Genomic DNA, 15,691 nt, shown 5'->3' with positions numbered 1-15,691 from the left:
TAATGCCATGGCTTTCCCAATTGAAATCAATGCATCAAACATGACATGCTGTTTTTAAAAAAATAGACCCACTTAAAAGTCCCCATTACTGTTAAGTGCCTGATGATTGGTAAACAGCCTGTAGCTAAAGGAAACATTACTTCTTCAAAGTTTAAAAGGACCCTCAGTGAGTATGGGGTGAGGTGGGAAGACCCTGCTCTCTACCAGACTTCCCATGCACATGAACGCTGGCCTCCGCAAAGCATCACTGCGTGCTAAGTAGGAACTAAGACGCTGCCGGCTAACACTGTCCTGAAAAAAATACAAATAAAAAAATGGATTTTGAAATTCTACATCCCCATTGGGTTTTTTGAGACTTCATCTTTAGAAAGAGAGTCAGTAGGCCCCAACACTCATTAAATGGTCGGCTGATCGGCGGGGTCATCGCCATTAATCTAATATGTATTGCCAGCCCAACTGACAAAGTAGCTGCCAACAATCCTAAACTTGCCTGCGAATGCGGACTGCTCCTATATTACCCTCCTTGGAAAGGCTATAAACGTGGCTAAAAACTTGTATATTAGTAAACTTGGTCCAAAACTCAACTTATAGGCTATGTGCGCACGTTGCCTGTTTTTGTGACCACAAAGATGCAGCGTTTTTGTGCGTTTTTTGGCCACTAAAAAAACCTAAAAAATAAAACACCCACTATAAAAACCGCATAAAAAAACGCATGCATTTTTGCGCGTGTTACCACGTTTTTGTTGCTGTTTTTTTTTCCACTGCATTGCATGGGTGAGAAACGCTGCAAAAATGCAGAAAGAATTGACAGGCTGCACCTTTGTGGTACCCACAAAAACGCACCTAAAACAAAACTGCACTGTGCGGACAGCAAAAATGAAAACTCAGACTTTGCTGGTGAAGGAAAGTGATGCAGTTTTAAAACCAAAAACGCACCCAAAAAATACCGTGAAAAACGCACCGTGCGCACATCACCTTAGTCTAAGGGGTGCTTTACACGTTACAACATCGTTACCGAAATATCGTCGGGGTCACGTCGTTAGTGACGCACATCCAGCGGCGGTAACGACATTGCAACGTGTAAATCCTAGTTTCGACGATGAACAAGCGCATCAGCATTAAAAATCACTTATCTGTGTAGCGTCGTTCATTTTCATAATGTCGATACGATGTGGTTTGTAGTCCCTGCAGCAGCACACATCGCTGTGTGTGAAGCCGCAGGAACGACAAACATCTCCAACCTGCGTCCCGCCGCCAATGCGGAAGGAAGGAGGTGGGCGGGATGTTACGTCCCGCTCATCTCCGCCCCTCCGCTTCCATTGGCCGGCCGCTTAGTGACGTCGCGGTGATGCCGAACGCACCTCCCCCTTGAGGGAGGGATTGTTCGGCAGTCACCGCAACGTCGCCGACCAGGTATGGGCGTGTGAAGCTGCCGTAGCGATAATGTTCACTACGGCAGCTATCAAACAATATCGCATGTGCGACGGGGGCGGATACTATTGCGCTCGACATCGCTAGCGACATTGCAGCGTGTAAAGTACCCCTTAGACTTAATTTGCTTCTAATTCATCTGTCGGACTAATCAATTAAGAGCTTGGTCCTTACAATAAAACGAAAAATAAAAACGGAAAATTAAATGTTCCAGAATACAATAAAAGGTTCCAAATAAACAGTAAGAAATGCAGCCACCTGCACAGAATATCTTCTCATATTCACCTAAAAGTATGAAACAAAAATACTAGAAATTAGAAAACACAATGTATAAACAATGTGTGCATATAGAAAGATGGATAAGTAGATAGATACACACAACAAAACAAATGAAATGTCTATTCACATTGGTCAAGTTTCCCTAAGGACGTCCATAGAACATGTTTAAGCCCAGATCCTCTACTTTTCAGAAGAAACTCTTATGTGGACATAGCGTCTTTTTCAGGTGGATTTCGCCATCGCCGCAGAAGCAACCCATAAGATGAACATAATACACAATTGCATAACGACATTGCTGTGCACATGTTCCATCTTATATCATATCTTAACTGTTTCACGGTTCGGAAACCCTGAAGCAGTTAAAAACAGGAGACATGCTCTCCAGCGGTTTCCTGAAGAGTATTGCCTAAAGAATGAAACAAACAAAAAAAAAAAACAAAAAGAAGAAACCAAAAAAAACAACACAACGGCAGGCACAGCGGTGTCTAAAACACGCTGTGTGCAGTAGGCTGAGGCCACATGGGGTTATATGCGAATCCTCGCATGACACTCGGCTCATGCTCGTAGCACAGCGGGAGCTGAGTGTCATGCGACTGTTTGCAGCTGTGGTCTGATCGGACGAGGGGGAAGCCTGCGCTCGGAGGGGAGGGAGGGATTTATCTCCCCATCTCCTCTGTTGCTGGCTATTTCGATTCTTGCACTGCACTCGCATTACACCGGTGTAACGCGAGTGCAGTGCAATGTTTCTCTTGCCCCATAGACTTGAGTGGTGCAAGTGAAACTGGATCGAATTACACTCGCAGCATGCGATTAGGGCTGAGAAAATAATCGCTCATGGGAGTAATATTGGTCTGAGTGGAATGCGATTTTTTAATCGTATTCCACTTGCACCGTTTTTCTCGCCGTGTGTCCTAGGCCTTAATCAGGTCTGAAACCCAATGTTGTTAAAGGGAACCTGTCAGATGCATTATGCACCCAGAACCACGAGCAGTTCTGGGTGCATATTGCTAATGCCTGCCTAACTGGCCCTGCATCTTGTATTATAGATAAAGAAATCTTTAGAAAAAGTATTTGTAAAAATCCCATATGATATGCTAATGAGTCCAGGAACTAGTCGCAAGGGTGTTAGTTCTCTTGGCTAGTCAGCCCCCTTAGCATGTAAGCACACCTCTGTGGGCGTGCTAATATGCTAATGAATGCGCAGCATCAGAGGATGGTGGTGCTCACCTCTCTGCTGCCGTCCCGTCCGACGCTGGACTTCAGCTCAGTGCGCATAATCCCGAACATTCGGTCATGTGCACTACACAAGTTTGAAGCCAGAACACTTACACCCGGCTTCATAGTGCGCATGACTGAAAGTCCGGGATCATACGCACGGAGCGGAAGCCAAGGGAAGTAAAGCCCTTGCGACTAGTTGCTGGCCTCATTAGCATATCATATGGGATCTTTAGAAATACTTTTTCGAAAGATCCATTTAACTATGCTACTAGATACAGGGACGGTTAGGCAGGGATTAGTAATATGCATCCAGAACTGCTCGTGGTTCTGGGTATATATTGCACATGACATGTTCATTTTAAATGGTAAGTTTGGGCCATTGAACGCCAATGTTTCTGCGGGCATGAGTTTATCCTGATGTAAGGGTATAAAGGACTAAACCTTTACTTCTCTTATTTGGGAGGTAAACCTACAACAATTTCTTTAAGGAAATAAAAAAAAAATGGCTCAGATCGTGTCAGTTTCTGTCAAAGCATCCTTATTTGCAGCATCTGAAATATAACTATCCAGTTAGGGAATGTCGGTAAGTCATGATGTAGCTTTAAATTTGCAATACAAGTCCTGCAGCAGAGATATTGTCTCCTCCACCTGCAGTTTGGAATACTTCAGTACAGACCAAAACAGGTGCTAGACATATTTCATAAGTCTCCTCCTCCCAACAAGACACAGGACGACTTTCTTTGAAAGGTATTCTCTGACTGCCTACTTCACGGCTGATAGAGAAAGAGTCATCCATGATAAGCTTGGCCTTGCGTGTGTCAATCCGGGCAGATCCACACACATGCCTATTGGCTGTCAGAGATGCCTTTGCTGTAGCAGACATTGTGTTCTTCCACATCGATCCTTTGGTCACCATCATGGCTTGAAAAGCTAAAGTATGGACATGTAGTCGTGTTAGTTGTCTTTGACCTCCTTGAGGCTCTTTGGATCTGAGAAGCTCATAAAGCTCTCGCATTTGGTCAAGGATGGAGGCCACACGAGGGTAAGGGTCTGATAACACTGTAATGTTTCCTCCTTTAATAAGACTCAGCAAATTGGGAAGCTCCTGTTCATTCATACCCAAGGAATCAGAGTAAGGAATGACATACTGTAGCAAGTCCTTCATCAGATCTTGTTCTACAAAAGAGGCCATCTCAAAGTGGCAACCTATATTTTGATCCAAAGATGATAACATTTCTTGAAGTGCTTGAAGCCTGTCTTCACGCTGACCTGTAGGAGAAAACCATTAATAGATATGGATAGATTTGCAATGCAGACAGGATTAGAAATACACAGGCAGGAAAGTGTGGCCTGACAAGCAATGGGAGCAGATGTGAGTCCTGTGTCTCCTGCAAAGACTTGACTATTTATTCTGTTTCTGAGGGCATTGACTGCTCATAATTTAACTCACACGCCTCTGTTTTATCTTTCTACATCACTGAGTACCAGTTTTTATGAAGATTTAGTGGAACAAAGATAGCAGTACAGAAAAGAATTCCCAAGATGGCCGGTGTATTACTCAGGAACAGCAAAAGATGCCTCCTCCCAGAGACTGGCTGATAAGCAAAAAGAAGTGGTCAAAATAACTCTGTCTCCTAATCTGCTAGCAGAGCATGAAGTTATGGAGATAGGGGAAGATACAAAGAGATCCTAAGAAAGCAGATGGAGCTGATAACAACCCAGAGCCTACTATAGTGGATGTATTCCTGGCAGCTACAAAGTGTAAGGCTATGTGCGCACTAGGCCGTTTTACCCGCGGATTTACCCGCGGATTTTCTGCGGGAATTTCTTGAGAAATGTCTGCAATCTTTGTGCAGACATTTCCCAGCAAATCCTATGAGAAAAGAAAAAAACAAAATAGCTGTGCGCACGCTGCGGATTTTTCTCAAGAAATTTCCTTGAGAAGATTTTCTTGAGAAAATTTCTTGAGAAAATGAGCATGTCAATTCTTTTCCGCAGGTACCTGCGGATTTCTGCAGTACAGCCTGCAAAATCCGCATTGAACAACCTGTGGGAAAATTGCGGCAAATTAGCGGCTAATCCGCGGCAAATCCGCATGCGGATTTACCACGGATTTGGTGCGGATTTTTTCCGGAGGTCCGGAAATCTTCCACTCCCAGAAGTTTCTCAAGAAATTTTCTTGAGAAAATTCACATTTCTAGTGCGCACAAAGCCTAAGGGTACTTTCACACTTGCGTTCAGCGCAGTCCGTCACTATGGAGAATAGCGCAGTTCGTTAACGCACTGCGCTATTCTCCATAGACTTGTATATACGACGCACTGTAACGCAAGTGTCAGAGTTGCATCCGCTGGACGACGCAGCGTCGTTATTTTGACGCTGCGTCGGGCGGAAGAAACACAGCATGTAACTTTTTTTGAGCAGCGCAATCCGTAGGATTTTTTTTTTTTTTTAAATCACAAACTTTAATTTTGTCTCTCGGTGGCCGAACGTTCAGCTGACCGCCCGCCCGCCGGCATGTGACAGCGCTCAGCTGAGCGCCCGGCCGCCAGCATGTGAGAGCGATCAGCTGAGCGCTCGCCCGCCGGCATGTGACAGCGCTCAGCTGAGCGCCCGGCCGCCAGCATGTGAGAGCGCTCAGCTGAGCGCTCGCCCGCCGGCATGTGAGAGTGCTCAGCTGAGCACACGCCCGCCGGCATGCCCGGCCGCCGGCATGTGAGAGCACTCAGCTGAGCGCCCGGCCGCCGGCATGTTGAAGCGCACAGCTGGAGCGCCCAGCTGCCGGCCATTGAGAGCGATCAGTTGATCGTTCACAATAGTCTGCTGCCGGTAAAACTGTAAAGAAAAAAAAAAGCTTCCGTTGTTTTGTACGAGCCGTAGCATCCATTGTGCCACTATATGTCACACAACGCAATGCTATGGACGCCGTCCAACGCAAGTGTGAAAGTAGCCTTAGGCTCTGTGTGCACTAAAAAAAACGCAGCAAACCGCACCCGAAAACCACATGTGGTTTTACTGCTGTTTGCCACGGTATGTCAATGCATTATTTTGATAGCACAGGAACACGGTCACCTGTCTCCGCTTCTGCTGTCCGTGGTGCTGAAGTCTCCCGCGATGCTGTGTCCCGTGCGGCTGTCTCCGGCGCTTTGCTACTTACGGGTCGGCTGTGCAGTGCATAACTGTATATGCATGAGTCGGCCTGGAAGCAGGAGACCAGTGTCCAGAGGCAGCCTCGCTGGAGAAGGTGAGTATAAGTTCAGCGGTGACTTCAGTCAGCTGATGTGAAGTGACAGCTGGAGTCCTCCACCAGTCACCGCAAAGCACATGAGCCCATAGCTGCCACTAGGACTTAGTGGAAGCTATGGGCTGCTGCCATTAACTCCTTATTACCCTGATTGCCACCGCACCAGGGCAATTCGGGATGAGCCGGGAAAAGTCCCGGGACTATCGCATCTAATGGATGCGGCAATTCCAGGAGGCTGCTAGCTGATATTTTTAGGCTGTGGGGCTCCCGATAAAGTGGGGCTCCTCATCCTGAGAATACCAGCCCCCAGCTGTGAGGCTTTATCCTGGCTGGTTATCAAAATTGGGGGGACCGCACGTTGTTTTTTTTAAATTATTTATTTTGCTGTACACTATAGACCCTCCCACAGGCGTCTGTGATTGGCTGCAGTCAGACAGCTGTCACTCAGCGTGGGGGCAGGTCTGACTGCAACCAATCACAGCCACCGGTGAGCAGGGAAGGCGTGAATATGTTATGAGACTAATGAGCAGCCGGCTCTGAAAGATGAAAGAGCTGCCGCGGGAGCAGTGTGACAGCCGACTGGTGATTAATGAGTATGAAGCGCTTGCTCCTACCCCTTTGCGACAGATTATGTTCACCATAAACTTTATATGGGGAGCAGTATATGGCCAGATACCGGAGATCAATCCTCCGCCGACCCAGAGTCATCGGTGATTGATCTGCCAGCCCTCCAAACCGCAGGGACCTGCGGAAAACAAGTGACATGCTACTTTTTTCCGCAGCGGAAATTCCACAGCAAAACCTGTTGGTGAAAAAAATGCCTATGAGAGACTCACATCAGGTCTCCAGGGGGCACATTCAAGTTACAAGGGACATGGATAGGCAATGAGTGTCACTCCATGTATTCGAATACATCGATCTATTCCATTTACATGTATTCATAAAGAAATAGATGAGGATGGCAGGTATATATGCATATACTGCAAACCTTATTTTATATCGAGGTTGCACCCCCTTTCAGTTATAATATACTCAGGAAAGTAGAGATGTCCCATTTGTTATCCTTGGTGATTCATCCATACTGGGATAAAATGAAGGCGGATGTTCCCTTAATGTCCCACTCACAGACATCCTTTGCTGCTATATTACAGGAACTATTATTAGCTGATCTATGGCGTATGAAATATAGCTGGTCTGATCACTCTCGATCACTCTCGATGTTACTTCAAATAGATATTCCTGGGACCAATTACATGTGGAAATGTAACGCTTTTTGGCGAACTGTCAGTCCTCATTCCTAAGACTATTATAGCGTCCTTTAATATAAATTCTGGCACTGAGCACTCTGCAGTTGTATGGTATACTATGAAGCCCATCTTACAGGGAGGGCTCATAAAACTTGTCAGTTATTCTAAGCTTAACCCCAGACAGATTGGTGATGCATTGGAAAATATACTGCAAGAAACAGAATCCCAATATGTAAAGCCGATTGATGAAGACTTTTCCCACTGGCAAAACAAGAGATTTCATAAACAGGTCTTCTTTTTGAAGGGAGAAGTAATAAGGGAGAAGGGTAATCTCTTAGCAACTGTAGCCAAGACACAAACTAGCCAATCGTATATCACAATGAAGGGAGATGCTTTGATTGTGGACATTAACGGAATCTTTTATTTTTAATATACCACTCTGTATAGCTATACATTTACTACGTTCGATAGTCAGATAGTCAGTAGACTGAGAAAAATCCAGCGCACTATATTAACACACTGATAGAATGGCCCTAGATGTACCTGTACTGCTTGAGGAATTATAGGAGGTGATCTCTGCAATAGTTAATAACAAATTCCTGATCGTGGATGTATTCCGGTGGCATTATATAAGTTGACAAATAAAGTAATGCCCACATTCACTGCAGGCATTTCAAAATTCAATAGATTGTCAGTGGCTGCTGGCATACATGAAGGAGGAAGTGATCGGCATGTTAACCAAGGGAAAAAAAGTGAATTGTGGTTGTGGTGGATGGAAAAACATGTTCGTAAAAGAAGAACTTTAACTAAATTCGATAAACTATGGGCTCCATGGTTGGACACCCCACGGTTGGCTCCAGACAAGCCCATAAGAGATGGAGCGGTTTGATGCCTGATTTAAGATCATTTAGTAATTAGTGAATTATTTCTCTTATTGAGTTTGTCCTACTTTTGCAAAGTACTGCTAATATTTGATGTATATGTTCTTTGGGCCCCTTTCACACATCATTTTTTTGCAATCAGTCACAATCCGTCGAATTTTGGAAAAAAAAACGGATCCGGCGACTGATGCCGCTGAATCTGTTTTTCTCTCATTGACTTGTATTAGCGACGGATGGCCTCACGTTTCATCAGGCGTTCGACGGATCGGTCGAAACTTCTTTGTCCGTCTGACTGAGACGACGGCCAAAGTAACGTTGATCCGCCGTCCGTCGTTTGATAGAATGTAAGCCTATGGGCGCAGGATCTGTCGTCATCCATCAAATGACGGATTCCATTTTTTTTTTTACTGATCATGCTCCAATTATTTAGCGCCCAGCTAGTTGGATCTGTCGAAAAACGGATCAGTGATATCAGTTTAGCCACAATCTGCCAGAATAGATGAAGCACGGTCTGATGGAGCACTATGGAGGCCACAGGGCCACAGTTCAATGGCTTTTATTAATTCACATAAACCTCAACGCATTTCGATATAGTCCAATATCTTCGTCAGGTGACCGTACTTCATTTATTCTGACAATTCTTTTCCCCTTTGGGGACTCACGGCAAGAGCTGCTTAGACGGAGGCAAAAACTCGCAACCAGGAACACTGATCCCCAGTGACTCCTCCGGATCGGCCGTACGGGAGGCTATCCTGGAGAGACTCCCCGACTGCAGGACACCTCGACCCTGCCTGGCACGGCAGCACGAGTGGCTTATCTCCTGGAAGGATCTCCTGGATTCAGTCCCTGACAAGTCAAGTATAAAAATTACTCACGTCTTTTACCAAGGTTGTGCGAGGGCTGCACGACCTTATCAGGTGAGCAAATTTTAACTATTTGTTCTCACCACTTACATTGTGACCCTACACATGCGCTCCTTGTTTTCATTTTTATCTAGCCACAATCTGCGACAGATCCGTCGAGAAAATGGATAGTGACTGATGGCAAGAAACTGATGCATGAAAGGGGCCTTAATGATCTCTGCTGTATACACAACAGAGTAACAGTTATTTCAGTGTTAATGTAATATGAGTGAATATGATTTTCTCCATTTGTATTTATGATGACACATTTCTCACATGAGATTAAGGAGTTTATGTTGAGGGGGATATACTACTTTTGTCTATTTGTTTTATTTGAAACTTAATAAAAAATGACTTGATCTAAAAGAATAATACATAGACCGATATATAATCCACCAGATTTACCAGATTTAAAGGGAAAGCTGTCCATCATCTGTAGCCCTCCAATCACAACGAGATCTGGCTCAAAACCTTCCAGTTGGGATTTAAAATCTTCTAGGGAATCAATCATTGGATTGTGTGAATCACTGTGCACAATGTACCTATGGAATAACAGATTACAAGTGAAACACATTAATATGACCTTCAATCTATATATTAATTACAAAGTCCCATTAGTGACTGCAGGTGTACCCTCCAGTATAATCTTCGGAGGGTTTTCCCATGAACAAAGTTAATTTACAAGGTGATTTTAAATTATTAGATCTTGGAATAATAATAAGTTTCACAATTGGATGTATTTAAAAAAAAAAAAAATGTTCCTGTGCTGAGATAATCTTATATCTGTGCCCTTGCTATGTTCTGTGTAATGGCTGTGTCTGACCATACAGGGACATGGTCTGATCATACCACAGCCCCTGTACTGGGGAGGATGCAAAAGAAAGCATACAGACATTACAGCAGGGGATTAAAGTAGATTCTCTTTGTGAGGTAAAACATTTTCCGGTCTGATTTTTTTTTTGCCATCCCATGCTGTAATGTCTGTATACTTTTTAACTCCCTCCCCCCCACCCCCAAGGTCTCTGCTGTGGCAGACTTGTCAAAGTTAGGTATTACGCCATTTTTTTTTTTGTGTTGCATAAAAACGTGAGGACCAGCAAAATGTTCAGTTACAATATCAGCCAACTTTTAGCATTTCAATAATCAAAGCCATGAAAAAAACATTTGAAGTAAATTCTTTTCTGTCATCATCTGAAGCAGAGGTTTGAAACACAAGACCCGCTAGCCAAATACGGCCTGCTATGTCATTTTCTGTGGCCTGCAAGGTCAGGACACAGAAGGAACAGCTCTCCACTTTCCCCCATATGAAAAGCTGTTCAGAGCAGTGTTGAACTCTGTGCCATAGCTCAATCATTAACTGCTGAGCAGTCGCGGGTTTTCCCGCCTGAGACCAAAGGCCTAAGGACATCCCCTGTGAGATCGCAGACGAATTACAGGGGCCCTAGGATTTTGCTCTGTTTGTAGAATGCCCTCTGCTCCATCGCTGTTCACACTGCGTTTTGTCCGCTTGCTTCCGGTCCTGACTGCCTCTGCCTTCTTCTGAGGCTCCGTCTGACCCCTGTCTAATAGCAAAGCTGCAGGAGTCTGGGATTCATGGGTTCCATTGAATTGTATACAGTTCAATATTAGCTGTGCTCTGCTGCCATCTAGTGGTGTTTTAGTTAACCGCACTGCTATATTTTTTTTTACATTTTTTTTGCCACACCTGAGCCCAATGGACAGCTTTTCTTGCCTAAATATTAAATCACATTGACCTGCATCTTGTAAAATATTCAATAAAAATTTACTGTTTAAAAAAAAAAAACGAAGAAGATGACACCCTTCACTTGTGCAGGCTCCACCCATTCTGCCCAGTACTGGCTGCCTGCTATGTTGACACAGTCAGAGCTTGGCAGAGGTGGTGGCACCATCACAAGGAGCAGGTGCCATCTTTGTGAGTGAACAGTGCACACAGTGATGGTAGTCAGCCTGCACAAACAATGCTCGCAGTCAGCCAGTTCATGCAACACCGTCCCAGCATGAACGGCAATGCATGGACTGGATGTGGGTCTCCCGATCGTGACAACTTCTGTACATTGCAGGTCATGCTCAGACCGTACTTCATGGACGTCTGAATGAGCCCTTACAAATATAAATACAGTAGCTCTTTGATGGCAACCATAATGCTGAAGTCGTCATTGAGGTAAATGAGTTTGAGACCCCTGATCTAGAGCCAATCTGGACCTGTTATTGCTGTATTAACGACATTTTACTTTTTATCGGTTACACATTTGTAGTTTACATTAGCAATGTGGTATATGGTCACCTGTTGGCACGACGTGAGACATGATTTCCCCATTTAGCTCCAGTTGGATATTCCATTATGAGGTGAATGTCGGCATCTGTGATGGGCTCACCAGCAACTGCAAATAAGATAACACCCAAATTATGTCAGCTGCAGGTGCTGCACTGAAAACACAACCACACAAAACAACCAGTTTCAGCCATCAGCTTTGGTCATGTGACTAGTCTCTGGCAATCACTTGATCATTGGAGGCAGCAGCAGTGCTGTGGTTAAGCTTAGTTATACAGCATAAAGTATCTTTGCTTTATGTTATGGTGGCCAAAGTACATAAGTGCCAGCCAAACCATAATGGCCGACCATGTAATGTGCAGAGTGATGTCTCAAATCCTCTTCAACTGCATATGTCATGGGGGTAAAAAATGCATAGGCATGTTAAAGCGGTATTGCTATCTCCAAGAAACAATCTCAATATGTAGTCAGCATAATAATAAAATTAGCAAATACCTCCAATTAGAAATGTAGTATAGTTCTCCTGATATGGTCATGTCACTTACCTCATGTGCAGGGCATTGCAGCTTATGTATCTATAATTACGTCCCCTCATATAGAGACAGTTAGTTGCTTGTAGTCGTAACTATGGATACGTTGCAATGCTGCCCTGAGGCACAGGACATGGCTATACCATGAGAACTATACTATACTACTAATTGGAGGTATCTGCTAATATTATTATTATTACTACACCAACTACATATTGGGATAGGATCTTGGAGATGGGAATACCCCTTTAACCTGTCCAGTCCTCCTGTACTCCCCCTCTCCCCACTAAGAACACATGCATGCTTGGCTGATATCTGCATGCATACTGAATGTATGGGGGAGTCAGAAGGAACAGTTATTGAGCAAATGAACTGAATAAAGTATATTTAACCAGTAAATAGAAAACAAAATGTGGTAAGATTTATTGTCCCATGAATGATATATGGTTGATAATTGTAATGTTCCCATAACTACAGTCATGGCCAAAAGTTTTGAGAATGACACCAAAATTATATTTTCACATGATCTGTTGCCCTCTGGTTTTTAAATTGTGTTTGTCTGATGTTTACATCACATACAGAAATATCATTGCAATCATATTATGAGTACTAAAAGGTTATATTGACAGTTAGAATGAGTTAATGCAGCAAGTCAATATTTGCAGTGTTGACCCTTCTTCTTCAGGACCTCTGCAATTCTCCCTGGCATGCTCTCAATCAACTTCTGGATCAAATCCTGACTGATAGCTGTCCATTCTTGCATAAGCAATGCTTGCATTTTGCCAGAATTTGTTGGTTTTTGTTTGTCCACCCGTCTCTTGATGATTGCCCACAAGTTCTCAATGGGATTAAGATCTGGGGAGTTTCCAGGCCATGGACCCAAAATCTCAATGTTTTGTTCCATGAGCCATTTAGTGATCACCTTTGCTTTATGGCAAGGTGCTCCATCATGCTGGAAAAGGCATTGGTGGGGCGCCAAACTGCTCTTGGACAGTTGGGAGAAGTTGCTCTTGGAGGACATTCTGGTACCATTCTTTATTCATGGCTGTGTTTTTAGGCAAGACTGTGAGTGAGCCGATTCCCTTGGCTGAGAAGCAACCCCACACATGAATCGTTTCAGGATGCTTAACGGTTGGCATGAGACAAGACTGGTGGTAGCGCTCACCTCTTCTTCTCCTAATAAGCTGTTTTCCAGATGTCCCAAACAATCGAAAAGGGGATTCATCTGAGAAAATGACTTTACCCCAGTCCTCAGCAGTCCACTCCCGGTACCTTTTGCAGAATATCAGTCGGTCCCTGATGTTTTTTCTGGAGAGAAGTGGCTTCTTTGCAGCCCTCCTTGAAACCAGGCCTTGCTCAAGCAGTCTCCGCCTCACAGTGCGTGCAGAAGCACTAACACCAGCCTGCTGCCATTGCTGAGCTAGCTCGGCACTGCTGGTAGTCCGATCCCGCAGCTGAAACAGTTTTAAGATACGGTCCTGGCGTTTGCTGGTCCTTCTTGGGCGCCCTGGAGCCTTTTTGGCAACAATGGAAGCTCTCTCCTTGAAGTTCTTGATGATGCAATAGATTGTTGACTGAGGTGCAATCTTTGTAGCTGCGATACTCTTCCCTGTTAGGCCATTTTTGTGCAGAGCAATGATGGCTGCACGTGTTTCTTTAGAGATAAACATGGTTAACTGAAGAGAAACAATGATACCAAGCACCAGCCTCCTTTTAAAGTGTTCAGTGGTGTCATTCTTACTTAATCATGACCGATTGATCGCCAGCCCTGTCCTCATCAACACCCACACCTGTGTTAATGGAACAATCACTAAAACAATGTTAGCTGCTACTTTTAAGGCAGGAATGCAATGATGTTGAAATGTGTTTTGGGGGCTGAAGTTCATTTTCTTAGCCAATATTGACTTTGCAAGTAATTGCTGTTAAGCTGATCACTCTTTATGACATTCTGGAGTATATGCAAATTCCCATTAGAAAAACTTAAGCAGTAGACTTTGTAAAAATTAATATTTGTAGCATTCTCAAAACTTTTGCCCATGACTGTAGTATGGATTTCCTAATGTGCACCAAATAAATGGGCTACCAAGTTGTATGTGCTAAATGTCCCACTACGTGTATGTAGGTGAAACTGGCCAGAAGCTAACAATAATAGGGATGATCGAATACCTCAAATATTCGGCTTCGCGAATATCCGACGAACAGGTCGACGCTATGCAAATATTCAATGCGCAATGTAAGTCTTTGGGAAGTTCGAATAGCTGTTATTCGGGTTTCCCATAGACTTACATTGCGCATCGAATATTCACGAATAGTCGAATAGCGGCGACCTATTCGGCAAATATTTGCGAAGCCGAATATTTGAGATATGCGATCATCCCTAATAATAAACAAATATTCTTAAAAAAAAAAAAAAAAGTCCAGATCTGCCTAAGGCCCCTTTCACACGTCAGTGATTCTGGTACGTTTGTGCTTTTTTTTTTTTATACGTACCAGAATCACTGACATACGCAGACCCATTATAATCAATGGGTCTGCTCACACATCAGTGATTTTTCACTGAACGTGTCTCCATGCAGCGTGCACCCTTGGCCGTGATTCTGCACGGAGACATGTCAGTTTTTGTCTGGCATCACTGATGACCCACGGACCACACTATGATGTGATCCATATGTGATCAGTGAAACACGTACCAGAAAATCACGGATATATTAAATATTCAAAATTTTCTACTTACCTTGCTTGCGATTCGCTGTGCCTGCTCCGCTCTCGGCAGCTCCTGCCTGGCTCATGAATATTCATGAAAGCAGGAACTGCCGACCAGGAAGTAGGTGCTGAGAGCGGTGGGCGGACGCTGCAGACCCGAGGAGATCAGCACCATGGACAGCAGGAACGAAGGCAGGTGAGTAATGTCCATATGCAATCATGGGATCATGGATCACGGATTGCACATGGACAACCCATGTGTGCCGTGAATCATGGAACACGGAGGGACATGTGCGTGTTTTACACGTCAGTGAAGAACGTCAGTGTTTTTCACTGACGTGTGAAACGGGCCTAAGACAAAGCATTTTATGTAGCCCTAAACATGACATTTATTTCACTGATGAAAACACTAGCATTAACAGGAAATTTCAATTATGAGAAAGACGGGTATACAAATATAAAATAAAAACTTTCAGAATAGGAATAAATGTGTTACAAGGATTTATGTCTTGTTCACTTAATGAATATACCCATCTGTTCTTGTAACTATGGATCAGTTCTCCATCGCACATCAAACAATCAAAAAACCCTTTATAAAAAAATAAAAAAGGGACCTTTCACCTTTTTTTTTGTTTTTTTTACAGTTAAACTGTACCTCCTCCAATTGTCGTGACTCCACCAGTTATGTAATAGTTTTTCTTTTTTCCTCTGTGCCCTTCCAATAGACAGTTGGTAATAAAAAGCACCCAGTATGCAAATTTTCTCTTCAAAAAAATTGAGCGTATGCCACAAAAACTTTCTTTGAGCATTTGATTTTTCTCATCTATGAGGCTGACCAATAAAAACAAGGCTGCAACATAGAGGGAAAATGCAAATGCACACGGAAAAGGTCAGATCTGCAGCCTGGCTTAGCGTGTTCTTCAGAGACGAAATGTGTGCCATATGACCACAAAAAATGCGGAGCG

At 43.9% G+C, this 15,691-nt stretch overlaps 1 protein-coding gene across 1 annotated transcript in view; it reads right to left on the bottom strand.

The window, feature by feature from the left end:
- Positions 1-3,234: 3,234 nt before the first annotated feature.
- The window catches only part of LOC142295067 (ADP-dependent glucokinase-like), a 33,161-nt gene continuing 20,704 nt past the window's right edge, over positions 3,235-15,691 (bottom strand). The window contains exons 4-6 of the mRNA XM_075338140.1: positions 11,506-11,602; positions 9,606-9,742; positions 3,235-4,197 (exon numbers count right to left, since the gene is read on the bottom strand). Coding sequence (XP_075194255.1) covers positions 3,530-4,197; positions 9,606-9,742; positions 11,506-11,602 — 902 coding nt within the window. The 3' untranslated portion in view covers positions 3,235-3,529. The remainder of the gene's footprint in view (positions 4,198-9,605; positions 9,743-11,505; positions 11,603-15,691) is intronic.

The sequence above is a fragment of the Anomaloglossus baeobatrachus genome, chromosome 3 (genome assembly GCF_048569485.1).
Source record: "Anomaloglossus baeobatrachus isolate aAnoBae1 chromosome 3, aAnoBae1.hap1, whole genome shotgun sequence".
In the NCBI taxonomy this organism is placed as follows: Eukaryota; Metazoa; Chordata; class Amphibia; order Anura; family Aromobatidae; genus Anomaloglossus; species Anomaloglossus baeobatrachus.
Note: the sequence above shows the minus strand (reverse complement) of the source record. Positions and strands in the feature narration are given on the sequence as shown.